The 27902-nt window shown below is 40.7% G+C and overlaps 2 protein-coding genes across 4 annotated transcripts in view; both read left to right on the top strand.

Moving 5' to 3' along the window:
* Positions 1-4534, top strand: part of enah (ENAH actin regulator) — a 148409-nt gene extending 143875 nt beyond the window's left edge. For all 3 annotated transcript variants that reach the window (XM_030721300.1, XM_030721298.1, XM_030721297.1), the window contains exon 14: positions 401-4534. In XM_030721300.1, the coding sequence (XP_030577160.1) occupies positions 401-438 (38 nt within the window). In that variant the 3' untranslated portion in view covers positions 439-4534. The remainder of the gene's footprint in view (positions 1-400) is intronic.
* A 4074-nt stretch (positions 4535-8608) lies between these two features.
* On the top strand, positions 8609-26683 carry lbr (lamin B receptor). The gene is made up of 14 exons (XM_030722215.1): positions 8609-8751; positions 13792-13966; positions 14231-14449; positions 16184-16267; positions 18119-18287; positions 18905-19101; positions 19600-19654; positions 20633-20827; positions 20933-21036; positions 21776-21901; positions 22041-22209; positions 22356-22436; positions 22976-23098; positions 24801-26683. The coding sequence occupies exons 2-14, from the start codon at positions 13802-13804 to the stop codon at positions 24959-24961; spliced, it is 1848 nt and encodes a 615-aa protein (XP_030578075.1). The 5' UTR covers positions 8609-8751; positions 13792-13801; the 3' UTR covers positions 24962-26683.
* The last annotated feature ends 1219 nt before the right edge of the window (positions 26684-27902 follow it).

Here is a 27902-nt window from a genome sequence, read left to right as displayed (position 1 = left end):
ATCTGAAGCATCATGTTATTGGTATAGGTCTATATAGGTCTGTAACTCAAAGGAAGTCGCACTATGTGGCAGATAATTCCATTGGCATTGCTCTAATAGGGGCCAACAGCACATACACCATGGAGAAGTGTAGTTCAGTGCTACAGCACTCTGTCACTTATACAAAGGTTCACCTGCTGTGCATGTCATGTCATGCTGTCATGATGGGTAAAATTATAGAAGCTATTTCTTGTACCAAGCAGTAAACCTGCTTCTTAATACTGTAATTTGGGGCATTTTAACATTGGGAGATTGACTCAGTCCTGAAGCCGTCCTTGAGGGACCATTAGAAGAAGTTGTTGGCTTCATTTATTGTGATCCAAGTTGAGAACATGCCTGTGTTTTTGTTCTGTTTTCTCAGCAATCCGGGAGGAGCTGGGTAGATCCAGCACAGCATAGAGGAACCAGACTCCCTGTTAGCAACATCCACGAGAACCGACAGACAACCACGGTCCATTTAAGACATGACAATATAACAACGGAAAACAACAAAAATGGTGGAGATGGCGATTACAACAACAATCATATTACCACACAGAGAGGACATTATTTGGTGCAGAGCGGTGTCAGACAGAACAACAGCGGACAGGTGGTGGTGGGAGATTTGTAGTCTTTGATAGCTGTGACTCACAGAATCCACTCTGCAAAGCCTCGTGTTCCCACTGCCCCCTCCCACAGCCCCCTCTCTCCTCTCGCCCTCCTGCTGAGGGCATCCTGGAGGACAGAGGAGCCGAATGTCTTTATGCAAAGATGGCTCCTCACTCTCTGTCCTACAATAAGAAGAAAATAAATCCAATAGTGAACTCTTCAGTGATACTGTATTAACCACAAGTTGCTAAGAATCAGAACTCTTGTGATTCGCTATCAAAAGTTTTGTCGAGAGTGCGGAGAGAGGAAGGATGGAAACTTAAAAACTTTTTTTCCCATAATGCCATAGGGGTAGCGTGTGTGTATGAGGGACCGACAGTCTCTGGTGGAGTCCACCACTGCAGGACACTGTAAAGCTCGTCTTCCTCAAATACTATTTTAACCTGAACATATACAAAAGAGAGAAAAAGTTAGACAAAAAAAAAAAAAAAGAGTATCTCTCCACCATGTCTGTTTCTGTGTGGATCTACGGCCATATGAGTAGCTCAATAATCCAATCTTTAAACAGGATGCTCTCTGGCCTGTCTCTTCATCTGTGAAATCATCATCATCAGAGGCATTGTTTCCCTCCCGAAGCAAGCATTCTGTCATTTCTCTGTTGAGCAGCAGGTAGAGGAGACACTGACGCTCTATACCAAACTTTACCTGTTGAGCAGAAGTGCTGATTCACAATCCATGCACCCCGGCCAGACGTGTAGATAGATGTTCCTTTGATTTTAAAGAGTCTCTCTCTCTCTCATCCTTCCCTCTCAGTCTGTCGTTTTTATCTGCTCCGTTCGGTGCATTTGTTTTCTCAGTACAGCGAGGGTCACAGGTCTGCCACGAATTTGCATTACCCGTCACAAGTTTTAATACAAGCAATAAGTGTAGCATCTCTTTTTACAGCCCCGCTCCTGAACTCCACCAAACATTTCAGTGTCTGTCTGTCCTTTTTTGGCCCTTCTGAGGCCCTGTTGGATGTTACTGTGTCACCGCGCCACCTTTCTGTAAAACTGAAGGCTGATGTGATTGAATAGCAGCGCAACACTGTAAGACATAATTTCATGGAATTCATTTCTAAATAACACATTTTTTTTCTATAAATCCTAGGATACTGTATCTGTAGCCACATTGGAGATGAACTGTTTTTTTTTTTTTTTTTCTTTATCCGTTGTTTTCATTTTAAAGCGTTTATACAGTTAAACTTTTTTCAAAAGGTGCACCGGACAACCCAAATATCTGAGAGATGGTGTCCATACAAGGACATGAATGTGCCATTTATTCTTTCACCAGTGCTTACTGTTTTTTTTTTCTTTGCCTTTTTCTCCTGCTGTTGTCCTTAACATGACAAACTGTATTTACCCCATGCTTTGACATAGATAAGTGAACTATCACTTTCAGCATGTCTCTAACTTTAGTGCTTAAAATACAATCAATGTGAGAGAGATACGTTACAGGTGGGGGTAACGGATAAAAGTCTGTACTCTTGTTGGCTGAATGAGATCCTGAAGAGGGGCCATTTTCCAAATGCAATCAAGTATCATAAGTGGCTAACAGCCACAGGGGGCTCTGCAGGAGTTTTAAAGTGAGCATCTATAATGTATATTTTGTGGAATCTCAGTTTTTGCAAGCATGAAACAGAGATCTTAAAAAGCAGTAGCATACCATCTCCACAGGTCACTCTCTGGCAGCACTGTCACAAGTTTCTCTTTGAATGGGGTGACAATGCATTGCTCAGAGTTGTGATCCTTTGCTGATTGTACTGTTGAGAGAGTTGAGAACACTTTATAGCATCTGCCAGCCAGATTGTTCACATGCTCCAGCGCTGCCGGTAGCAAATAAAATCGTGTCTTGAAAATATGCCAAAAGACTGAGGTCATTGCAACATGCTGTTTGGCATCAAATTGAAGAAGCTGGTCATTTCTGTGGAAGTTACTGACAGGCAGCTAGCTCGGATACCGCTAACTGCTAATCAGCGGTTCATTAGCCTCCCTAAGGCAGCCTTCTCAGGTGCTGGTTGCTTTAGTCCCTGACCTTTGGGAGGGGGGGTATCTTTGCAGATGCAACCGTCAAATCAAAAACCACCAGTTACTCACAGGGCAGGCTAACAGCGTGCTGATCCGCACTTGGCATTAGCTAAATTAGCTGTTTGTGTCCAACTTTGTAAATTTGCATTAAGGTGATTACACAGCTCCTTCATTTTTATTTAAACAGACTTCACAAGCAACCATCTTTCATTCTATGGATGTTTTTATGACATATCATTGGCTAGCAGCCGCTATCATTGGCTAGCAGTTGAAAAATGAAAGCATGACGAGCACGTGTAAGTGAAACCTTTCAAATCCCTCAGTGTAATGGCAGGTTTTCTTTGTAATCCAGGCTGAGATGACCTGACTTCATGAGGGTTAATTTTCAGACTTTTCCCAGACCAAAGAGACCATAACACAACTGTCAAATTTTTCTCTTTAACTGTAGAATATAGGTGGCTGGTCCCCTTTAGATGAACCTTTGGGTGAACTGGCTAATGAGTTATCCTCAGAGCTTTTAAACTTCTTGTCCGAGCAGAAGGCTTGATAATCTTATCTTTCGGTGGCTGTTGGCACCTCTGTTGGATCTCATTCTACACAACTGTTTAAGGGCTTTGATGCTATAGCTTTGCTACATAAGATCAGACATCACGCGCTAAGAATTGACATTTTCCCCTTCAGTTACTGTTATTAGTTTGAGATTGGTTCAGAAGTACTGTGAACACAATAAAAAACCATTCACTTCATATGTAGACATGCCATGATCTGTGGAGGAGTATTTTTAGGTTTATCCTCTTAATAAAGCCATTTCATCAACTCATTCACCAAGAGTGTTTACACAGCATCGATTGCACTTTAAGACAAAAAAACCCCCCCACAAAGCAATCCAGCGTGACAGCAGTTGCTTAGAGCCTCTGTTGCCAACAGTGTGGCTCCCTCACCAAAGGATTTTACCCCGGCGGTCTCCTGCTAATCATGATCACTCTCAGCAAAGTCGCCTTTTTATTTTATTTTTCTGTTAGTTTGTCAAAAGCAGAAAGATGTCACAATGAAAGTGAAACATTTTGATCGAGAAAGGTTTCTCTTTGTGGAGCTGTGTGGTTTGTGCCTTGTTCCGAAGTTGCATTTAATATGTCAAAGATTTAAAGTTGACTAGTAATAATATCTATGGGACTGTCATTATGATCACCTGCAGTTTCTTTTTCTTTGTTCATCTTGGTCCTGTTGATTTAAAGGGAGAATTCAATGACTTTGGTACTGTTTCCCACCAAGAAAACATCTTTGCACCACATTTTTTTAAAAATAACTGATTTATTTCCATGTTGCTTCTCTTACAGTTCAGAAGTACAATCAAACTTTGATACACAAGGCCTATGAGGGTTCAAAGATGATCTTCAGTGTGTGATTTTTGGGTTTTGTGGTTTGTTTTTTTTGTTTTTTGGTAAACCTAAAGCCCTGTTTGGAAGTCCAAATGAGTCTGGCTGCAGTGTTCTGTGTTCCCTCATGCCATTTTAAATGTCACAGAAACCTTGTGTTCAGCAGCTTAGCTTTCTTTACATGCTTGGAAATCTCTGAGGGGGGAAAAAAACAAACTGTTTTGGTCTCAGCTGTGAAGTCTGCTCAATGATGGAAACACTTTGTAAGCCCAGCTGAGGGAATGAAAGTTGTGAATTTGCAGAAATAATTGCAGAGATGACTTTGGCTGAAGTAAGTTTCATAGAGAGGTTTCCAGACTTATTCTTTTATCATCTGAATTGTACCATACTGTTCTCATGTTTAGTCTTTTCTTACATGCTAACATTGTTTTTGTTTGAGCAAATGAAATAAAAATTGCAATACAATACTAGAACTGGTTTCTTTAAATGGTGATCACCGCTTTAAACTTGAACAAGACTTTTGAGACTCATTTTTCAGAGTTTTATGGGAACATTTAAGCTAATGTTACATTTCCACAACGGTCAATATAAACTGCTGGTGATGCCAGAGACTCACTGACAAATTGCCATTGAGAGATGCTTGCAGATATTCAGTCTACTCACTATTTTATACTATCGGTCTCACAACCAATGAGGTCATATATCCCACTGCAACAGTAATCCTGGAAACACTTATATAGGATCATGAATGCTACACACTAACATCTTTGGATCTAGTACGTGTGTACTAAATCAATAGAGGCAGGGGTCTACCACAGCACAGGACCCAATGTGCAGGTTGTACCAAAAGTAGCCAAAAGACAGTTCAGCACATAGCAAAATCTAAGATGCAAGCTGGGACAGCATACACTGACAGGTGGCTGAGATGGTGAACAAGAATATCTGCACGGCACATGGATTAGAGGGCCTCAAGTCCTAATAGGGGAAGCCACCAATGGCGAAATCAGGAACAAGGAGCATGAGAAAATCAAGTACTGGGGTGGAAGGAACAACTGGAGCAGAAAAGTAACTTTATCTGCTCCCTTGTCACAAGGGGTCACCAGAGTGGGTAGCTCCAAATGTTTGATTTGGAAGAGTTTTATGCCACATGGCCTTCCTGTGACTTTTCTTTTGCCAAGCAAACGTGTTAACCACTACATTATGGAGCAGGAAGGAACAACTGGAGCAGATGCGGATGGTAAAGTCAAAGGTAGTTTCAGTGCTAATAGGACCCCCCCTAACTGGAAGAGTGGCTTCCAGGCACGTCATCTGATTTCTCTGTCCACATGAGGGCTGTCTTAGGGAGCTAAGGTACTGCACAAAATCCTCAAACTCCCAGACCTCTGATAGGGGACCTGAGCTTGAGAAAGAGATGCATACCACCCTAGGCACTAAGAGGGGTAGGTATGATTCCTGTAGAGGACACTTCTATTAATTTCTTTGAAAGATTTACTATGTTTATCTCACCATATGTACAAGTAATTCCTGTGAGCCAAAACCTGAGGCTTTAGACTTTTGGGGTTTTTTTTTTCTATTTTTGCCTCTGTATGACCTCAGACATCCCCAACATGGTATTTTCAAAGAAGCACCACCTATGCTGGTCACATCTTTGTGAGGAATAGCCAGTCTTTTAAAAAGTGGGCTTAAATGGATGTGAAAGGTAGCTAACACCAGAGACACTTAGGAGCAACAAGCAAATTTTTTAAAGCATTATTTTGTGTTAGGACTGGTAATTCTGTGCAGTTTGTCCTGTTAAGCACTGAAATTAAAGTTACTTGAAATAAATTTTAAAATAATTGCCCAAATAAATGCTCCTTGATTCTAGAAGGACTTTGGCTGAAACTGCTTGTTTCACAGAGAGGAATGAAGTGAGGGGCTGCACCAAAGCCCTGTTTATGATAAACCAACACTGACTTACACAAAACTGATCTAGGAGACTTCAAGAATGGAAACGTTGAGCTGCAAATAAGTAGGATGCATCCCTCTCAAAGTCAATAACCAGCCTCTGAGCTCTCTGTAGGACTCAGTTGGCCAGTTTCTCCTCCCACATCTGTCACTGCACCAGATCAGCCTCCGTTTCACAGCCCGTCAACAGTGACAAAATGTCTGACACAGAGGGTCACGTGCACGCTGAGCAGATGTGAACAGGAAGAGGGAAACTAACTGAAACTGAGCTCAGTTATCGAAAGCATTCACGATCTGCACACGGTCTTCCTTTTAGTGCCGCTGACATCTGTCAGCTCAGTCAGACTGCTGCTGGGTAAAAGGATGACAGGAGGGAGATGGAGACTAAGACTTGAACCTAATACTGCAAGTTATAGGTTTTCTCAAGTCAAATGAATACATTAATGCTCAAACACTTTGCAAGATCTGGATCTGTCACCTCTTTTTTTGAAAGTGCAAAATAATGTTTTTTGGGGGCTCGTCGTTGGTTACTTGCTTTGTCTTTGTTTACTTGCAGAGGCTTCTAGTTACAGCTCGCTGTCAAATTGGGGTTTCTTATGCAGCTTATGTGTATAATATGACAAAAACAAAGGAAAGGTGCAAGACGTGGAGAAAGTGTTACAACAATGCACATCTCAATCTTATTAAAAGTAAATATGCCAATATACTGACTCATGAGAAGACAGTCATTGAATTTGTACATTTTCATTTAGGTTATTTTACAAAAAAGAAATGTATTTGCATTAAAATGTTTATGTATACACACATATACATATGTACATGTATATATGTGTGTGTGTGTGTGTATGTATATATATATATATATAAACAGCACAGTATTTGAGTTTAAATTGTTATTTGTTGTGGATTTAATAATAACCATGAATTTTCTGGGTGACTTGCCTCATAGCATAAACTTCACTTTATTGGTTCCTGTGAAGCTTCACCTTACAACACACACAGCAACACTTCCTGTGGGTGGAGCGGATAGAGCGCTCTGGCAGTGCATCTGCAGTTCATTTGAGGTTTGGTTTGACTTGCAGCCATGGAGGAGCTGTACTGTGGTGAAAGCTGCACTGAGACAGGAAAACACTCTGAGCTGCAGAGATGAGGAAGATGAGACGGCACCGATGCTCTAACTCGATTGGCGAGTTTGAATTTTCAAAATCAGCCCTCTTCCTCCTATTGCGTTTCTGAGCTTTAGTTCTGAGCGGCAGGTGCCAATAATGAGTCACAACTATCAGGTCCCCCATGCAAATAAGTCACGGTATTCTGCTGTCACACTCAGTTTCTGCTTCACTTTACTGGTAGTGTTTGGAGCAGTCATCCTCAGCTCACACACATGCACCAGTAACATACTCAGTACAACATACTGTAATAATCTTTAATCTAGCAGATATTCAAACAGGTGCAAGTTCACTTTAAATAGGACAGACTGTTTTAGAGGCCTCGGATCTTTTTTAGAGAGAAGCCCACATACAATCCAACAGGTTACAGTCCAGTTTTGTCAGCTGGTTCAGTAAGACCTGTCAGAGGGGGTATTTTTCTGCCTTAAAACAGGTCTTTAGGGGGGTGACTACTGATAGAAGCGTGAATAGAAGTGTATACATTTCCTGTTTTTTGGGGGGGTTTTGCCATTTGATAAATGTGTTTTTGTGCTTTATGAAATTAAACCTTACTTATAAAAATTGGTGTAAAAATATTTTGATTACAATCCTGATGATTTTCTCTTGGGGGAAAGGCCCAAACCTCTTTGAATGGGCACCCCAATTTGTTGTATGCAATAAAAACCCTAAATCAGTATCTTTATAATGAGAAAGATAATGCACAATGACTCTGATTTTAGGGTTTCCTTTTGCTGCATCATCTTTACAGCAAACAAGAAGTATGATGACAGAAAACTGTTTACCCAGCAAAATAATGATGCAATTTTTATGTAAACACTTTGTAATGTATTATGATAAATGCTGCATTTAAATGCATGCAGCACAGGTGTGTTATTAAAGTGATTTATGTGAAAGCATGTGTCCCCAGAGCCTTTGCCTTGTGCATGCAAAGTAAGAATGGGTATCAGTTATCTGCAGAGCAAATCTGGATGTTTCCCATTCACTTTCACTACATTTTTTTTTTTTGTTACTGCAATCAGCTAAACCATTTATCAAGAACAGTAGCAATTGTGAAGTATTAACATATATTTACATTTATATTACTTGCAATATATATTTTAATAATACAGTTACATCGTGATTATTTTATTACATTATTGTTAGTTTCAGTATAGTAATTTCCGTTATGCCCTCCAGAATATTCGCGATTATGAAGCAAAAGTATTCCTATCATTTAAATATTGTTTAATTTGGGATATTTTTACCTATACTGCTGTTTCGGCTGACGGTCATTTGATACCAGTAAACAAAATAGTCGTGACTCCCTCAAAGCCAATCCCAACACAGTTAAAATCCACCAATAGCCAATGAAATTATAGAATCGTTTGAAATGAACGCTGGACTAACCAATCGAAAGCCTTCGCGCCTTCCGAGTTACTGGTGGATTTTGCCCGAAGAGGGAGGGAGGACGAGCTCTACGTCAAACGTTAGCAAAGTTCGTTTTTGAAATATAAAGCTTCTTTTATTAATTCATCGTCGTGATCCGGATATTTTATCTGTTTTATTTACTGGAATCATTCGCGCAATATTAAGGTAAGTGCAGCTTTCCGGCGTATGTGTTTGAGATGCAAGAAGTAACTATCTTTACGCTTCTCTTTGTTGGGAAACTGGGGCTTAGCCGAAGCTAATTCAAGCTGGCCGTATAACGGCGTCGTAGGCTTCCGTCTAATTTCTGGAATGTGAACTTGCTTTTTGTTGAAGTTGAAAAACAGTAGGACTTATTATTTTTAGCGTGAAGTGGCAACCTTTCTCATCGATAGGTCAAAGTTTTATTAGAATTTGTGGGTTTTGGGAAGGGGAACTGCAATGGTAACTACCCACCTCTGTTCGGGCTACTCGCCAACATCCAGATTAACGATAGGCAAACATACTTCGTTCATAAATTAGACGGTGCCCGCCAGTGAAACGTCGTCTTTAACACATCGTAACGCTAAACGTTAGCTCAGTCGTGTTTCCAGCTGCCTGTGCATCATTATTTAAAAGACTTTGCTGAGTTCTTGTCAGTGAGTTTAGCTTTCTCGAACCTATTCCTGCGTGGCCACGCATTGTTTCTATGGCGGGTGCTTTTGGTTTCTTCGCCAACAGTATTTGAATGCATGACGTTTTCCCTCCTTTCCTTTTTGTCGCTTTTAGCTGCATCAGCGCTATCTCCGAGCTAACCATGCTAGCGTATTTCGTTAAAGAAACAGCTCCTGCACACCGGCATTAACCGAGAGCACCGCCTGTTACTCCGTAAGCCTAAGCGCAAAAACTGCAGTTAAAGCGGTTGTTATGAGCGCCAGTTTGACGAGTTCCAGGTATTTGCGTCTATGTCATATCCCATATATATAATAGAAACGCAGTGAAAAGGGAGGCAAGTGCTTAGAAAAGTGGGCTTTTTTGGACATTTGGGACCACATTAGTTACATTTGTCCCCTGTTAGAGATTTTGATACGATTTTCATTAAATATTATTATGTAAAATGTTTTACTAACATAGGATTGTGTGAACTACAGTGTGACTATACACTGTAGTAAGCTGACTTTTGATGGCGCCTTGACAGTGAGAGTAAAATTTGTGCTGCTGTGCGTTGTCTGTCTCGTTTCTTAGAGCAGGTCTGTTTGTCCTACTCCTGGGACGTTTGAATAATACGTAATTTTCTGGTTTGCTCACAAAGATATCTTTTCTAACCTTTGGTGGGACAACTTTTACTCACACATTGCATTTCAAATGGTCTCCGTACCAGGTGGAGCACTTTTCAGCACAAAGCGGTGGGGAGGAGGGGGTCTCTCCCTGACTTCTATTTTAAACTCCACCCACGTTAGTCATATCCTTTCATCAGCCCAGAGGCTGATCTGATGGGGGAACTCTACTCAGTCAGGATTCACCACATCCCATATGGAAGCCAGCACGCCAGCCAGGAGAGCAGCCTTGGGACATACTTTGGGTGTGTCGTGTTGTGAGATGGGTTTTCACGCACATGTTGTGGATTTTTGTGTTTTTACAAGATTGTATCAGTTAGCAGTGGGTGTAGTCTTTGTAAATCAACGAAGTTGCTGTGTGATTATAAAGGCAAACGGGAGATTGATGAGATGTGCACCAGGCTTGTCAGTGTTTCATCAACCTTGTAATTGTCAAGTTGAACAAAAAGTGGTTCTTTGATGGCTGCATGATGCTTAGTTTCTGCCAGTTGAGGGTAGAAAGTGCAACTTGGAAAAGAGTTAATATAGTTTAATATTTTCCATTTCTAATTCACTTTCAGTTTGGCTTTTTGATTCCCAGATGGGTGTGCTTGTTTCAGTTTAGTTTTAATATTTTAAAATGTTAAGTTTTAATTTCCTCTTTGTTAGTTTCACTTTTAGTTTTAGATGTTATTGATGTAGGTGGTATTTGTCAGATTGTAAGATCTAGGACATTCAGAACAATACAGTAATATACTAATACAACAGTCATATAGGCATCTTAGTAAACTCATGTTAAAAAAAAAACCCTCATACATACTGAAAAAGTCTTTAGGTCATTTTAGTTCTTTTTTTCTAAAGTATAGTTTTTGAGTTCACTAAAATGTTTCTTCACATCTAGTTAATTTTAGTTCACTATAATAGCTTTGATCTAAATGACTGGTTTGAACCTCACAGCACTTCCTACATGGTACCTGCCATTTACTGGAGCATGGCTCTGTGATAACCACTGGAATTTTAATTAGCATCACTGCTGACAGGATGCTGTCATTGGGGTATGTGACTTCAAATTGTTATCAGCACAGAACTGACTGTAGAGCCTGAAACCAAAGCCTGTCTTGAACGCTGTAAAGTCAGACATTCCTTCCATGTGGATGCTAATGTGCTAATTTATCGTTGTTTTTGTCCCATGTTTTCTTGAGGTGGCAAATCGAGGAGTTAAATCAGTTACTATAGGTTGGTTGGTTGACCTCTACAGAATGGTCTGTGCATGGTTAAACTTAATAATTGCCAGCTGAAAAATTGTAAAAATTTCAAGTGCTGCTTTCTGGAGGATGATTGACGACTCTGAGAACTCAGTTATAAAAGTGACCATCTCACACTGGGTTCATGCTGTGGCTGATAAATTACAATTTAGCTTCTTGTCATTTGTGCAGTTGCAGCTACTACAGACAGATTCCCGCAAACTAACCTGTAAAAATATGTTTGCAACATTTCATTACTGGACTATTAGTAGATAAATGTAAGTTTACAAGTATTAAATTCACTTATGAATACAGAGACAGTTGGTGGTGTAAAATTCCTTGCCTGGTTGGCTGTGACTTGAATGGAGTGAGTCACTGGGACACATTGCTCTGGGTAAACCTAACAGGGACACACTTGTCAGCAATTCTGCAGTAGTGTGCTGGTTTTCTACACACTACTGAGCCTCCCGGGTCACTAATGTTCCATAATGCTGACCTCGCCTGGCCCTCCTCTTTGTGTCCAGTGGTGAGCACCACTATAGGATTTTGCCATTCCATAGTGTAGTTAATACAGGTTGTCAGTTGTGACATTGTAAACTGTGAATATTTATAGCTTGGTTGGGTGGATAAACAGACACCATTTAAACAAAGATATAAATAGAAAAGACAAATAGTGGTTGATCATTGTCGTTTAAATTTACAGTAAGGATCATCACTTATCATCCCTTTTGTAGGGTAGCATTATGTAGCCGGAAACAAGCTTGGCAGTTGGTTGCTAAAAGTGGCATTTAACCTTTTTATATGAGGATGAGCTCAGAAAGTTTCACCACCCCCGTTCTGACAAGCTGGTTCACACATCTGCCAAAAGCAGAAATCAGAAGTGAAGACTGGGTGGACTTTTTTTGTATAGCTGTTTAGTTGAGGGTTTACCCCTGGGGTTTAGGTCTTGTCCGTAGCTTTATGATGTCCTCAGGTTAGATATATTTTCTCTTATTTCTTCAAAGCGTAAATGCTTGGTGAGGGGTGCCACTGCAGCCCAGTTATCTCTAATAATGTAGTTTCAGTGTAGGTTTTCTTGTCTGCTTAAGTTACTATTTTAGCTCAAGACCCTCTCACAGCTTAAAGCATGTTTGGTTTAATACTTTCTCAGTACTATTTCATTGTGCACTTACATTATAAATTGCATTTCATGCAGTAATTTGCAAAAAGATGGTCTAGCTTATGTTTCTGAAAATTGAAGCCAGTGCAGAAACCTGCATTCTTTCTAAATGAGTGGTTGTACAGAAGTTCTCCATCAGCTCAGTAAACACTTTAATGCTGAGCTTATGGTCTCAAATTCTAGGTACAGGTTTTACTGACTATAATATGATATTTTGTAAATTATGGTCTGATTAGTGTCCAGAAGGATTATAAAGCAGGTTACACTTTAGGGTCTGTGTCCACAGGCAGTGCTTTTTATGCCAGAAGAACTCATGGTCTAATTTTCATAGTGCAGCTCTCAAACACTTATCGCTACTAGGTTACAAAAAATACATTATTCTGTGCTTTTTTTTTCTTCTTCTTCTTTCCCCTCCACCGTGAGTCAGTGTTATCATTAGTCTCACCTTTCCTTCATTTTGGTCATGAGAAACAAAGGACTTCTTCTCGACAAGTGCGGTGTTGTTCCAAAAGTCCCGCTGTTTTTAGCTGAGAGTGCTTTGGGCAGAGTTGACAAAAATGCTTTATGCTAGGCGTATTTTTCTGCTGAGGACTTTGAGCTCTGTCACTGCTGTGATTTATGGGATTTGAATAGAAAATGAACACAGTGGAAGCAAAAACGCTGCATGCAGACACAGACTCTTACAGTAACCTATCAGGGTGCTGTGTCTGATTTCTTAGTTGGATGTACCGTTGCTTGTCATGCCTGGCTTCAAAATGCCAACATGGTTATGCAAAAACGCTCAGCTTCACTAACATGACGTTACTGTAGCTGCATCTTTCTGTGTTTGCAAAGCACATTTTGTGAGATTATTCATGTTTGTGATTAATTTTTTGATAGTTTGGTACAGCGTCAGAACAACTTAATAAGATGACTGATCATTAACTATTGACAATCACTCTACAGCTTTATTGTCCGGCCATAGTTGCACTGTATCAAAAGACAAAGTAACTGCCAAAGCTGTCCAAGTGACGATGAACCCATTGAGATTTTGAGATGCTGCTATCACCATTCAAGCAGACTGCTTAAGTATAAACGCATGCTGTGCTTCAAGTGGTACATAAGGAGACAGAAAGGGCTGCAAGCAGAGACAATGCCATCATTGTTTCAAATGATAAGCATTTATTAAGCACTTGATTGCTCATGTAGAGTAGAAAGCACTATATAAGACCCAGTCCATTTACCAAATGATTCATCCTAACTGTATTTAGAGTGGCAAGTTACCTCGCGCTTGAATATGATGCCAAATGTACTAGATATTGCTACTTGTTGTTTGATTTATTTTGATTTTTTTTTTTTAATTATACAGTGATGCTCTGCTTTTATTTACATCTCCTGTCAGTCTAGTCAAGTGTCTTTGCTCCCCTTCGTCTCTTGTCCTCTCAGTTTCACTTTCAGCCACTTTCTCCCCTCCTTGTTGCACTTTCTTCTGTACTCAGCTCTTGGTCTGTTGTGTTTCACTCCTTTTCAGGTAAATAAAGATGCCTACTGTGAAGTACCAGAAAGGGGACACGGTGATGGGCCGCTGGCCTGGCAGCAGCCTGTACTATGAGGTCAAGGTGCTGGGCTTTAAGCCCAGAACCCAGCTCTATACTGTCATCTACAAAGATGGCACGGAGCTGGAGCTCAAGGAGCAAGACATTAAGGTAGGACCAGAGTCACAGTATCTTGGTAACTGCAGCTGACTCTTCACTTATTAATTCAAAAGGGCTCTCTGTGGTTGTAATGTCTACATTTTTTCACTAAATATTAAGCTGGATTGTCATGGGTATGGGGCAGGAATATATCCAAACTATTATAATACCCTTTGAAAATTCAGCTTTAATTCTTAATCTTTATGATTAAACAATTTTGCAACTGATAGCAGACCTCTTTCATTTTGTTTTTTTTCCCTTTCCTGTTTCCCTCAGAGTGTAAGTGGTTTCCAGACCCGCTCTCGTTCTCGTTCCCGCTCACCAAGCCGCCGTCGCAGCCGCTCACGCTCCCCGGCAAGGACCACACGCCGCTCATCCTCTCGTACTACGGCAGCGGTTGCTGCTACAGCTGTCACAGCTGTCACAGAGAGTGCACCGTCTTCTCGCAGGGATAGCAAGCTCAAGGATACAGTGGAAGTGAGGCTCAGCCCTTTGGTAAGTGCTGCAGCTGCTTTGATATTGTCTGATCATTTAATATTTGTGGTTGTGGAAAGGCTGATAGAAAGGTTAAAGGATGCTGGCAAAAACAATGTATAGCAGGTAACTGTCACAATCAAGGTACTGTACTGTACTATATGTAGAGATCCCTGTTCTTTAGCACTTACCTGACTGTATTAATTTCACAATCATTTCATTGTAATGGTGTTTGCCAATGGGTTGTTTAGACAGACATGGCCTTGATGACTTCCCAGTAGCCTTGACACTCACTTTTGTAAGACTTCACTCCCATCAAATGGTGTCGTCAGTTAGAAATGTGTCAGAATAATGTGTGGAGTTTGAAATGGAAAAATGAAGAAGCAGAGAGCTAAGTACCCACCAAATGCTTCATGAAAAGTTTGTAACAATAAGAATGAAATGCGACTAGGTCGCAATGCTCTCCACCCTCAGAGCAGCACATTTCCGCAAAGTGTTGTAAACCTGGAAGAAGCAGTTACAGTCTCGGTTAGACAGTAATATTGCGTCATGTTTAAGACTGAGTTAATTTTTAGCTGATGGTGGTTCAGTGATTGATGAAGTTCTGCTATTTCATCTCACCACATGGGTGTATGACAAAATACACTAGTGGTGATTTTTTTTTGTGCTCCAACACAAAATACTTACCGTGTCATACCACAGGATTGTAATTCATCACATTTTTTGGAGATAAAGAATCTCTTGTGCATACTAGGGATCTGCACAACTAGGTGTTTAAATGTTGCTGGCCTTTCTAGAACTTCTAGACAGGCAAATGTATTATTCTCATTTAATTATTATACAAAAGAAGTTACCAATTCAAAGCTGTTATGATGGCACCAGCCACTGCCTGGGGCTGTAGCCAAGTCAGGTGGCCACGCCTTCTCTCTTGCACCCTCTAGGAGTGGAAGTTGTAAATGATCAGAGATGGAAAGTGAACGAGACACAGCCGTGCTAACCAGTGCTGTTCAGCAGTACTTCGATGTGTAACAAACTATATGCCAACTTTGGAACTCGAATATAACCAGTCAGCTGAAGCTGGTGTGACCATATTCTGCACCAGGATGTGGAGACTAGCATGGAAGAAACTAAGGGACATGCGTGTTGTAGGTTATGTTATGCACGGCACAAAGAGCCGCACATTTCAGCGACACTTAAAACCTGATTTGATTAATAAAGAATGTAATTAATGGTTTCATTTGGCTATGAAAATACACACAAAATATTTGTTTGGCTAATGTTTATCTTTGTTCAAAATGTGCTCAGTTTCGAATATTTTCTGAGGGTTTTCTGCCTTTGAGACTCCTCGACCTGTCTCTTTTTTTTCTCTCTCTCTCTCTTTTGTTTAATTGATGCAATTTAGTTGCCAGGAACGTTCCTAGTGTGGAACCAAAATAAAACAAAAAAGAAAAATATCACTATAGATGACAAGTCTCCGTGATACAGAAAGTTGAAGTTGTCCCATTAACAAATAAAGTGGCCTTTAAAATAAAACGGTCTACAGTTGTCTGGCAAGATTCAGCCCATTGTCAAATGTCCTAAATCATCAGTACTTTGTCCTTGTCGGGAAAGTGTGAGTCTGTCATTCTGGCTTTTGACCATAACACTCACGTTCCCTCTGTCTGTTCCTCACATATCTTTTTTTTTTTTTTTTTTTTTTTCCCTTTTTGTCTCTCTGTCATCTCCATCAATCACCCTCCATTGTTTGACGAGCAGCAACAGACAACGCCAGCAGAGAACAGTAGCAACAATAAGCATGAAAAGAAAGAGGAGAATAACACTGCTAGCAAAGTCATTGAGGTGAGTTTTGTCTTGTACTTTAAAACAAAAAAAAAAACGTTGTTTGGAAATTTTGCTGAAAATGTTTAAAATGTCCCCAAATGAAGCATTTATGAAGATCGCTTAAAGTTAAAAAAACCAAAAAAAGTGGGTTCAAAGGGATAACAAAAAGCAAACCAGCTGATATTCTAGGCGCTACTGACTTTCTGAAAGCGAACGGGCTTCGAGGTAAGTTAGAGCTGATGGAATGTCATGATGCATGCACGCTGGGGGCCCAATGCGTGTTTTCTAACTGAGAGGGGCTCCTCTCACAAGACTGTGCTTCATTTAACCAGTCACATGTTGTACTAACATGTGCTGCTGCTTTACTTTGCCAGCTTTAAAAAAAGTCCTGTGTGAAGTAATCTGCTGCATGAGATACAAAACTTTGACCTCTGTGGTAAAAAGCTTCATATACAGTATCGCAGATTTCTGATTGTTTCTTGCTGAGAAACTGATTATTGTTTCTTCACAGCAGCAAACAACAATAATCTTTTTCTCAGGTTAAGTTGTATAGGACATTTAATGTCCTAATTATTTCATTTCTGTCTTGTGAGTGTGGGTAGTGGTGTAGGTTTGTAGATGTCTTTTAAAAGCCGTGTTTATGTTGTGATAAATGTAACTATAGCTGTAGTTTTGTGTCTTGTATCGGTTTGCTCTCTTGTGGCTGTAAATGTGGGTTGTAAGTTGTTCAGACCTGTGCAGGTGTTTCTGAATGCATGATCAAATTTCTTTGGGCTTGGGCCTCTTTGGCGCGTGGGGGGGCTCTGCCGGGTGTCGGGCTGCTCTCGGGCGCTTGGGGCCTCGGGGGCCGCATGCCTGGCTCGTGCTGGGGGTGCCGGCCTGCCGGGGGGGGGGTGGGCTGCCCGTCGTCTCTGGCTCTCTGGACTCTAGCCCCTGGATTGTGGGGGTTCCGTCTGTAGCCTCCCTCCTTCCTCTTCTGGGGAGTGTACGCGGTTGCCATCGGGATGTGTGGCCCCCAGTCTTCTGAGCTCCTGTGCTGTGGATGGCCTGGGTCCCCTGGGTCCTTCCCTATCTACCTCTGGATCGCGGGGGGCATGGTTGCAGTTTCTCGCCCTCATTATCGAATACATTGCATGACAAAGGCGCATACACACACATTACTACAAACAATAAACTTGTGTGTGTGTGTTTGTGTGTGTGTGTATATGTAGGTGCATATGTGTGTGTGTGTGTGTGTGTGTGTGTGTGTGTGTGTGTGTGTGTGTGTGTGTGTGTGTGAGTATATCAACCCCTTTTATTTTTTTTTATTTTTTTTAAATTTTTTTCTATCTCCTTTCTTCCTTTTCTTCCCCCCCCCCCCCCCCCTTTTCTCCCCCCCACCTCTTGTTCTTGCCCCTTCCTTGTTGCCTGTCAGACTTGGCATGAATAACTAAATAAAAAGATAAATAAATAAAAATAAAATTGCAAACATTAACAAGAAGAGCCTATAGGAAACATATAGAGCTGTTCTTGTCAAAGCAAATATGTTTGGTACATCAGTGCATTCGGATCATCATTCCGATTGTGAAAGATGCCAGACATGACAGGCTAAAAAAAAAAAAAAATTTCTTTGGGAGGGGGGGGGGGGGCAATTTTGACAATTATTATGGGCCTTGAATTTATAATGCTGGGAGTCTTTGAATTTTGCCATTTCATTTTGTTATGATTTAGTTTTTTACCTTTTTTTTCTTTCATTTTTTGATAAAGATGGTAGATTGCAGTATCCTGCTGATCTGTTAGGTTGTTGAAATGGTTACGCTTTTTATGCTGTAATCTAGATGTGATCATTGATTTGTATATAATTCTAAATAAACTTAAATCATATTCCAGGAGTCTGAAGCTAAGGTGGAGGCAGAGTCTGAGAAAAACCAAGGCCCTTACAATCTACGCCGCAGGAAGGCCGATGGAGATGCCAAACCAGAACTGCTAGAAAAGGCTAAGGCGCCTCCGGCTCCTGCCGCCATCCACTCCACCCCTCTCGACTTTGGTGGGAAGATAGGTAGGAGGAAATGTAGTTTCATGTCAGTATTTCATGTAGTATTCTTTCAGAGTTTAATTTTAAATGCTGTCTGGTGCACACGTAAATGAAGCGAATCCCATTTTTTGTTCATGTATTTTCTTTTTGTGTGCTTTATGTTAATATCTCCTCTGACACAATATAAACAGAAGCTAAAATGTAGTATTTGTTTAGGGACTGTCATATTGGGTTCTACTTTTCTGTCTGCTCTTTATATCTTGACCTACTTCATGTAAGTCCACAGTCTGCCACTGCGCTGATAGTGGAAGTGGAGACAGAATTTTGCACATTTTACTTACCATGTATCACGTATTGTCATAAACACAGCTTGGTTTACTAAAAGAATAAAACACTGTCATGTTTATACAGAAAACAGCTCTTTGCTCTCTGTTTGGCTGCCGTGCCACAGCCTCACTGCTGTGAGCTTGTACAGACCTTGTTCTAACTCACATATGGTTCAGCTGTGTAATCAGTTCATTTCTGTGTGTGTTTGTCCGTGTATCAGTGGTGTTTAGCTAGTTGTGCAGAGATGCTAAGGGAAGACTGAACCTGACCAAACTGACATCATTAGTATCCCTGCTGTGTCTTCCTGCCCCCAGGAGCGTACTTCTGGCTGCTCTTCTTGCCAGCCTGGGTTCTCTTTGTAATACTTCAAGTCAACCTGAAGGACCCCAGTCTGGTCAACGCCCCCCCTCCTCTGCCTCCACTTGACGCCTTCTGGGATGCCCAGGCTCTTGGCTTTGTCATCCTCTGGATCTTATTTCAGGCCCTGCTTTACATCCTGCCCGTTGGAAAAGTGAGTGAGAAGATCTGAAATTTGTAAATGCAAGGATAAATGTATGATTTAGAGACAGAAGAAATAAGTGTAGTCATGCATGAATGCAGCCTCCTATACTCCTGTGTAATATCATTAGATACAGCCTAATAGGATGGTGGCTGCCCAGCTCTCTGTATTAACAGGTTTGGAAATTACCCACCTGAGCTGGAAATTATTTTGTTTATTTGTGCAGACATCAGGCAGAAATTGGATTAAAGGTCTGTAGTAACACTGAGACATTTCACAGGAGAAAGGGAAGCTCTTGTTCTTTCTGCTTGGCATCTTCCACTAACTGGGCATACCTCCTGCTCACTGAGTGTCTAAATCAAATACACATGATGCATTTCAGTCTAAACAGCACTTTGTCAAAATGTACATCCTAAACTGGTGTTTGGCTTTCAACCTGAGTCTCTTAGTCTTCTATCAAAGTTGTAACACTAAAGTGATGGTTTTTTTTTTTTGTCTGTTTGTCTGTAGCTGAGTGAGGGCATGCCACTAAGGTCTGGAGAGAGGCTGAAGTACAGAACCAATGGTGAGTCGTTATGAAGCAGCTCCCAATGAAAACGTATTAATTCAGTTCAGTAATGATCACTTGTAACTGTAGCCTCATCTGAACTGATAAATCCATATTTTTTCCCTTTGTTATATTTAGTGAACTTGATAAGTTTTCTCTACCACTCAGCAATTTGACAGTTAAGCTTTTAGTGAGCTGTGTTGTGTTGCGCTACCAGATTGGTGTGTTCATTTTGAAAAGGAATTACATTTTGCTGGTGTTTCAGAAATGTTACACCACACACACACAATGGCAAAAAAATAATTTTATTATTTAACACACAAACAAATCCATTCCATTAAAATGTCAAACAATTAAGAAAAAAAAAAACAGCATAATTTACAACAAAGAACTATTCCACTTGACTTTTTGTCATGGTTGTATTTGTATAATTGTTCGTTCTTATTCTAGTTGTGGTGCTGTGGACACAAATGAAGTAGAAATGTCTTAATTGCAGTTACGAGTTATTCATTGTCTAAGTATGACTTACAGCACATGTTGATTTCCAGTTTATTTCCATGCATTGAGCTCAGAATGTAAACTGTAAACAGGGTATCACATCAGTTTTATAATCTTTCTTAAAAATTCCTTCATCATCATTATTTCAGCAGTGGTCTGCAGAGTGAATCATAAGCTTCACGTGCTTTTACAAAACATGCTAACATCATGTGTGGATCGTACAGATCTTGAATCATTTCAAACCCTCTAGAAGCCCAAAGCTTAAACGTAGCATCTGCTCTTCTGGGCTGAAAAATTAGTAAGCCCAGGGGACTATGTTGAGATTTTTTTTTGTTTTTGTTTTTTTAAATATTTTCCCACATTGTACCAAATGTTTGTTCTGTAATTGGATAACCATTCTGCTTCGTAAGTTTTGATTTGTAGTTTTTGAATGAATGAGAAGATGCTTAGTTTATGTTTTCAGTACATTTATCTGTCAACCTCTCTGTGTACCTTCAGGTTTCTTTGCCATATTGGTGAGTGCTATAGTGGCGGCTATAGCAGTGCTCCAGGGTGTTGATCTCACCTACATCCACAGCCACTTCCTGCAGCTGGCGACAGCCACCTTCATCATCTCCGTCCTGCTGAGCATCTACCTGTATGTCCGTTCTCGCTATGCCAGCTCAGCAGAGCTGGCACTAGGAGGAAACTCTGGTAAGGAGCTCACTGATCGCATAGATTCTGTTGTACCTATTTTATTTTAATTTACCAGTTGTTGTAAATCTGCAGGTTTTAAATTTGCTTCTGTCTTGTCTCCAGGCAATGTGGTTTATGACTTTTTCAAAGGACATGAGCTTAATCCCCGCATCAAAAACTTTGATCTGAAATTCTTCTGTGAGATGCGCCCTGGACTGATTGGCTGGGTGAGATATCTTTTGTTTTAAAAAAAAAAATAAAAAATACATGTAGTGAGCACTTTCATTAATTGAGAAGTAATCTCAAGATTCTAATCAAACCAGTGCTTCAAATTAAAATTACTGTTACTGCTTCATCTGTATAGCGTGTCTGTAATGTTCTGCACATATTGTGCTCTCTGCTGCATCTGACTGGTTGTAAGGCGGCTGTCGCTGGGTGAAATCTCAAAGGTGCTGGACCAAAAACCTCCTAGTGGTTGCTTTGGCTGCTCGCAGATTGCCACGGTTGCCTGTAGTTTTCAACGTTTGTCCGCAAATGCTGACTAACTACTAGCCGAGCAGTAATACAGCTCAGTGTGACACAAGCCAGAAATGGAGTGCCCTTTGAAGCATGTTTATGGAAGCTTGTTTCCACCACTTTTTTTCTTTTGAAGGCCAGCGGTCTCCATCTCCTGTTTCCATCGCACTTTTCACAGTTTCACTACAGCTTGGAGAGAATCTGGACAGTGTTTGTAGACAAGTCTGTCACTTCTGTTCAAGCTATGGCCACAGTGGTGTGCTAGCAACCTAAGCAATCACGAGGAGGTTTTTGCCAGGTTTAATGTCATGTGATTAGTGGTCGTGTGTCTCCAAAACCTCGATGGCTTATAGAGCTTCATAGGCTTCAGTCTTCTGCTAATTCTTTACATCCTGGTTTGGTGCTGCCTTTTGATAATAATCTTGGCTTTATGTGTCTTTCTTTGTTCAGTGTTTGATCAACTTTGCCATGGCACTGGCTGAGATGAAGCAGCAGAATCTTGATGCTCCATCATATGCCATGATCCTAGTGAACCTGTTCCAGCTGCTCTACGTGGTGGACGGCCTCTGGAATGAGGTACGTGCAGCACATCAACACTTTTCTCAAATATATTACAGTTTCACGTTAACCAACTGGTCAGGTACAAAACTTGTGAACTTGCCATTATATCTGTTGTTCAGATGACACAAATGCTGACTCTGTGTTTATCACCCAGGAGGCCATTCTGACCACCATGGACTTGATGCATGATGGTTTTGGCTTCATGCTGGCTTTTGGTGATCTGGTGTGGGTTCCTTTTACATACACCCTGCAAGCTTATTACCTGGTCAGCCATCCCAACTCCCTGAGCCTCCCAGCAGTCACAGCCATCGTCATACTCAAACGTGAGTGGGAGCATCAAACTGAACTCACTCATCCTCTTCATTTGTTCTTTTAGTTTACTACGTAGAGGAGGTGTATTTCTGAAAGACTTAACATTTGAGTCATTCTGGTGTTTGATGGCCGTGTCCTCTCTGTCTCTGTATTTCAGTCATCGGCTTCTACATTTTCAGAAAATCCAACTCTGAGAAGAATGCCTTCAGGAGAAACCCATCAGACCCCAAACTGTCCCGTAAGTTCTCCTGTAGGGTTATCCCAAATTAAGTCTTGGTTATGGAACAAGATCATTTTTCTTTTCCTGCCTGAACATTTCTTTATTTCCCTCTGAGGTAAAAAAAATAAAAATAAAAATACTGAGATTAAAGAGTCCATTAAAGACACATTTTTGTTTTGACTCCACGTGATAGTTACTGACTGTGGCTGAGTTGTGAAACCACATGGTGATAGTTTGTTATTAGAGCATCTCTGGGCTGAATTACTTCAGCAGAAGTCATTCTAGATTATTTTTCTCACATCTTTAAGGCATTGTATTTGATTAATAGTTCTACTACTCACATAGCATCCTCTCCTTATTTTCATTCAGTTTATTTACCCAAAAATAGTTAAAATACTCAAGTTAATCTGATCCTGTGATAGGTTGGACCTGATCGTGCTTTTTTTATTGTAAACATTACAGCAGGAAAAAATACAGCATAAATGAGTTATTGTGTGTGTGTGATAAATGGGACATGTTGGTCTTTAATCATCTTCTTATTGTTCTGTCTCCTGCAGATTTGAAAACAATCCCCACAGCTACCGGGAAAAGTCTGCTGGTCTCTGGCTGGTGGGGAGTGGTCCGCCACCCTAACTACTTGGGAGACCTCATCATGGCTCTGGCCTGGTCCCTACCCTGTGGTGAGTGTGACATTTACACTGCTTGTAATAAGGAATGTAGGATGCTAAATACAGAAGGAGCCAAGGAACAGGACAGGCAATGCAACTGGTAGCAGCAGAGAGCAACATTATAATAATAGCAGCCTATTGGTATCAGTTGTTTGAAAACTCCAGCTCCTTCCCACAGTGAGCTGGAGCTGTCGATGAATGTTCTACATTTGATCATATTTAAAGTATGGAAAATAAAGCGGCTCTGCTGACGGGCATCTTTTTCTCCAGCACCACGGAGTTCAAATCTACGCTTTTACCTGGAAAGTTGTCGGACCCAGCACCGCTGAAGGGTTAACAGTGCTGCATACTGTGTATCAAAGTCAGAATAGCTGTGTGCAGTAGGTGCTGCCCTCACTGGCTCAGATTTCAGATAGACTCTTGTGGGGCAAATAGGGAACATAAGAGGCTGAACATCAGCTTAATTGCAGGCCTTTAGTTCTAGCAGCTGTCAAGCTTTCTGCTGAAGAAGCATCAAATATCCATCCTGTACTGCCTAACTTGTTTATTTCAGTTGTTGATGTTGAGATGTGTAGAAACAGAGAATGTTATGTTGACATTAATGTAGCTCTCTAGAGTTAGGCCTCTTGTTGTATTGGTTTGCCCTCTTGTGGACATAGTGTGATTTTTGAACAAATGATTCAAATGGGGCTCAGCCAGCTTCAAGAAGCCCTACAATGATGCAGTAAACCTGTCATAATGAAGTTTGTGTTTTATTGGTTTTGCTTAGCCTGATGACTTGAGAGCGTACATAGTGGGTTTGTTTGTTTGTCATTACTCAACAAAACATATCGTGCCAAGAACATACGTTTTCTGAAGAAATCTAGGGCCCCGTTTTGATGCATTTCAGCCTTCTGTTTACACGATAGCGTTTCAGAAACGATCTGCGTTTACACGATGACACGTGAAACGATGAACACGATGTAGTTCCCATGCCAGGCCACAAGTTGGCGTTGGTTTTCTCTTTGAAAAGCTTGTTTACCCAAGACATGCATGCGTGAAGGGACACAGTAGGTTGTGCGGCAAATTGTTCATTACTTACAAAACGGCCAATGTGAGAGGTTTTGTGTGGACTGACGATGAGGTTGGATCGCTGCTGCACACAACGCTGAATTACAAAACGGTAAAAACACAAGAAAAGCATAAGAAGCACTCGTGAATCCGCGAATACTGTTTATCAAATTCGCGTGCGCGGAAAACTGTGGCCGTCGCAACCATAGTGCGCATGTGCGAGTCACCCATTTTTGAGTCACCCCGGTTTCAAGTGTTTACACGAGAACGCAAGCTGGTGCGTTTCTGAAACGCTCCACTCTGGACCCAGTTTCCGAAACACATCGTTTTTCACTCTGTTGTCGTGTAAACGGAAGGGTGAAACACATCAAAACGACGCCGTTTTCATTTTGAAACGGCAACGTGTAAACGGGGCCTCAGTAGACCTGAAAGTGGAGACTGCAGATGAAAAACAGATGATCAGTCTGCTCTGATTCTCTACGTCTGTGTGTGTGTGTGTGTGTGTGTGTGTGTGTGTGTGTGTGTGTGTGTGTGTGTGTGTGTGTGTGTGTGTGTGTGTGTGTGTGTAACCAGACTAGAGAAACACAAAGGAGGTAATTGTGCTCAGAGCAGGACCTTTTTGTTGTCATGTTAACAAGATGTTTGTCTTGCGCTGTCCCTGCAGGCTTCAGTCACCTCCTGCCGTGGTACTACATGATCTACTTCATCATTCTGCTCGTACACCGAGACTCGCGTGACATGAGCGAGTGCAGGAGGAAGTACGGCTCGGCGTGGGACGAGTACTGCCGAACTGTCCGCTACCGGATCATTCCCCGCGTCTACTGAGGACATCGACCCCGGACACTCAGAGCTGAGGACTTTCTTAACCCAATATAAACAGCTGTGTGAAGGCTCTCAAAAATATGAATGGATTGACTCATTTGACCTTTTTATACTTTTTTTTTTTTTTTTTTTTTTTTTTTTTTTGTTTTTAAAGATTGCTTAATTCCGGACTGAAGGAGCACTGAATTTTTTGATGGAGGAAAAAAAAAAATTATGATAGACTTTTTGAAGAATTGCCTTTTTTATCATTTAAAAAATAAATAAAAACATATACGTAAAAGTTTACAAAATGCGGGGAAAAAAAATGAAACACCTCTGCTAGGAATGTCTTGTTACGATGTATATTTTTGTATATACATATTTTGTTTTTATACTTCAAAAATAACACCACACGCTTCGCATTTTGGTACATGTTACTCGTTGTGCCCCTATTAAAAAATGCTACAGTATCAGCTTGGCTATTATGAATGATTATGTAAGTACGCCTTCCCGTTAGAATTCATCAGCTTGTGCGTATTGTGAAGGATGGGATGAAAAATGCTACCCTCTCTGATAAGCTGTACATTAGGACTCGTGTTTCTTCTCAGGACCAGGGACGTTGTTGGAAAGTCAGATTAGAAAAGTTTTGTCTTAATTCTGATGTGAATAATTTTATAGAGATCTAGTTTTGATTTGAGATTGTAAAAATGATTTTAGAGGCTTCAAGAAAAAATGCACTAATGCGTTAAAGCATTTTTATTTTATTTTTTTTCTTTTCGCGTAATCACTTCCAAAGTGTTTAAATTTGGCTTTGCTACCTCAGATTCACTCACTGTCCACGTCTTCCTCCTTGGTGCTCTCTGGGAGGCAGTGTGTGTAATTATGAGTGTAATGTCACATAAACTTGTTAATATGTTTATTTTTTGTTGTTGTTATGAGCACGTGGCGACTCTCACATCACCGATGATAGAACTTTTTTTTTTTTCTCACTCCACATTTTCCTCAGTTATCTGTAATTTCATGTTAGTTTCCTGTCATAACCTGGGTGATAATTTCCCTGCAGTGCCACATCAATCTGGTTTTTTTAAGCTTTAACTTGCCGGGTCAGCTGACAGTGACCGTTTAGTGAAGTTTACACTGTGACAACATGAGGAGCTGTCAGCTGTGTCAGCATTTGTGTCCTGTGCATTTTCAGATCCAAATTAAATATTTTTACGCCTGTGCAGCTATAGGTGATGATACAAGTAGCAATAGATAACTCATTTAGGTAGCATTTTTTATGCTGTTCTGACTGAATACCATGTAAATATTGTTATTTTTGTTTTTAAAATCCTGTTTTAATTAAAAGTAGTAATGGTAGTAATGTTTCTTATTAGATATTTAATGTTGCTTTTTAGTTTTAAGTTCCTAATTTTGACCACTGTAGTTGTTTCCACCCTTAGATCTGCCTTGGTTCTGGACACAATGGTGTATATACGCTTCACCTAAATAGAGCAGGGAACAACAGTAAGTGTGATCCTTGAGATGTCACCATTCTTTGTTCCAGGACCTACTGTGGTAATGCAAAACTTGTTTGCTTTGACTGACTGGAGAGCAATAATTTGGATGTACTTTGATATATGACAGCAGCAAATAAGGATATTGCCAGGTTCAGGAGGCTGTCTGTGAGGATGTAGTTGTGACAGCAGCTGGATAAAGCTAATACAAATGTACAAATGTTGCAGCACAAAATAAAGATTTACAGTATTTCCTTTTCCTGTCTTCTGTATTATCATTGTTTTAACTGCAAATGTGATCCTGTGATTAAAATGTCATGTAGACCCTAGCATATTTATAACATGTCTGTAAGATGTATCGTCACATATTTACCACCAACAAAATGTGTGAAACACACTGACACAAATCTCGGTCCTAATGAAAGGACACAAGATCTTTCTGTTGATGTGGAATTATTAACAGCTAGTTTTGTGTTAGCAGTGCAGATGCTCTGCGTCAGCAGCAAGCAACGCATGCAGAAATCTTTCAGACTGAAAATGAAGCTAATGTGGATGTGATTCAGTTCAGTTTTATATTGCACTAAATCACAGCAGTCGACTCAAGGCGCTGTCTATCATAAGGTGAAAACCACACAATAAATACAGAGAAAACCCAACAGTCAAAATGACCCCTATGAGCAGCGCTTGGTGACAGTGGGAAGGAAAAACTCCCTTTTAACAGGAAGAAACCTCCAGCAGAACCAGGCTGGAGGCTCAGGGAGGGGCAGCCATCTGCTGAGACTGGTTGGGGGTGAGGGGAAAGAGACTGGACAAAAGACATACTGGAAGAGAGCCAGAGATTAATAATAACTAAATGACAAGAGCTGCAGTTCCTCTGGCGGCCACTTGAGTCTGGCTTCAAAAACAAGTCGATCCCCACAGACTTCCATGTTAAAACACTCAGCTTTACAACATTATGAAGCATGTTTATAACCTGGGACAAAACCGTTTTTGCCCTCTATGGATAGTTTCCCTTTATAGCAGATGTACCAGGGGGTGATTTCTTTGTATAACACAACTGTTTTCAGTACTGGACTTAGGAGCACAGTCTTGTTTGTTGATAAGTAGCTCAACACTTAGTCAACAAGCATATGGCCCTCTTATCTAAATAATGTCACTCCTGGCTTCAAAACAATAAAGCCAAAGGGTTGATGTCACAGGTGACTGAGTCCATCTTTTATATACAGTCTATGGTTAGAGTTGTAGGTAGCTGTTTCTGGACTGGGTGCAGTTTGCACTTTAATGTCATGTTGTTGTCCTTTTGTGCAATTAAAAAATTAGTAATTTTCATGTCTCCACTTCTTAAAATTTGTAGACCGCTCTACAATTGGTGTCATCCCTCCACATCAACCAAAGTCAGCTCATTTTAGAGCAAGTGTGCAAGAAAAGGCACATTTGCTGATTTTTTTCTATCTGTCCTGAGTGCATAT

Source organism: Archocentrus centrarchus, chromosome 24 (genome assembly GCF_007364275.1).
Source record: "Archocentrus centrarchus isolate MPI-CPG fArcCen1 chromosome 24, fArcCen1, whole genome shotgun sequence".
Taxonomy (NCBI): domain Eukaryota; kingdom Metazoa; phylum Chordata; class Actinopteri; order Cichliformes; family Cichlidae; genus Archocentrus; species Archocentrus centrarchus.
Note: the sequence above shows the minus strand (reverse complement) of the source record. Positions and strands in the feature narration are given on the sequence as shown.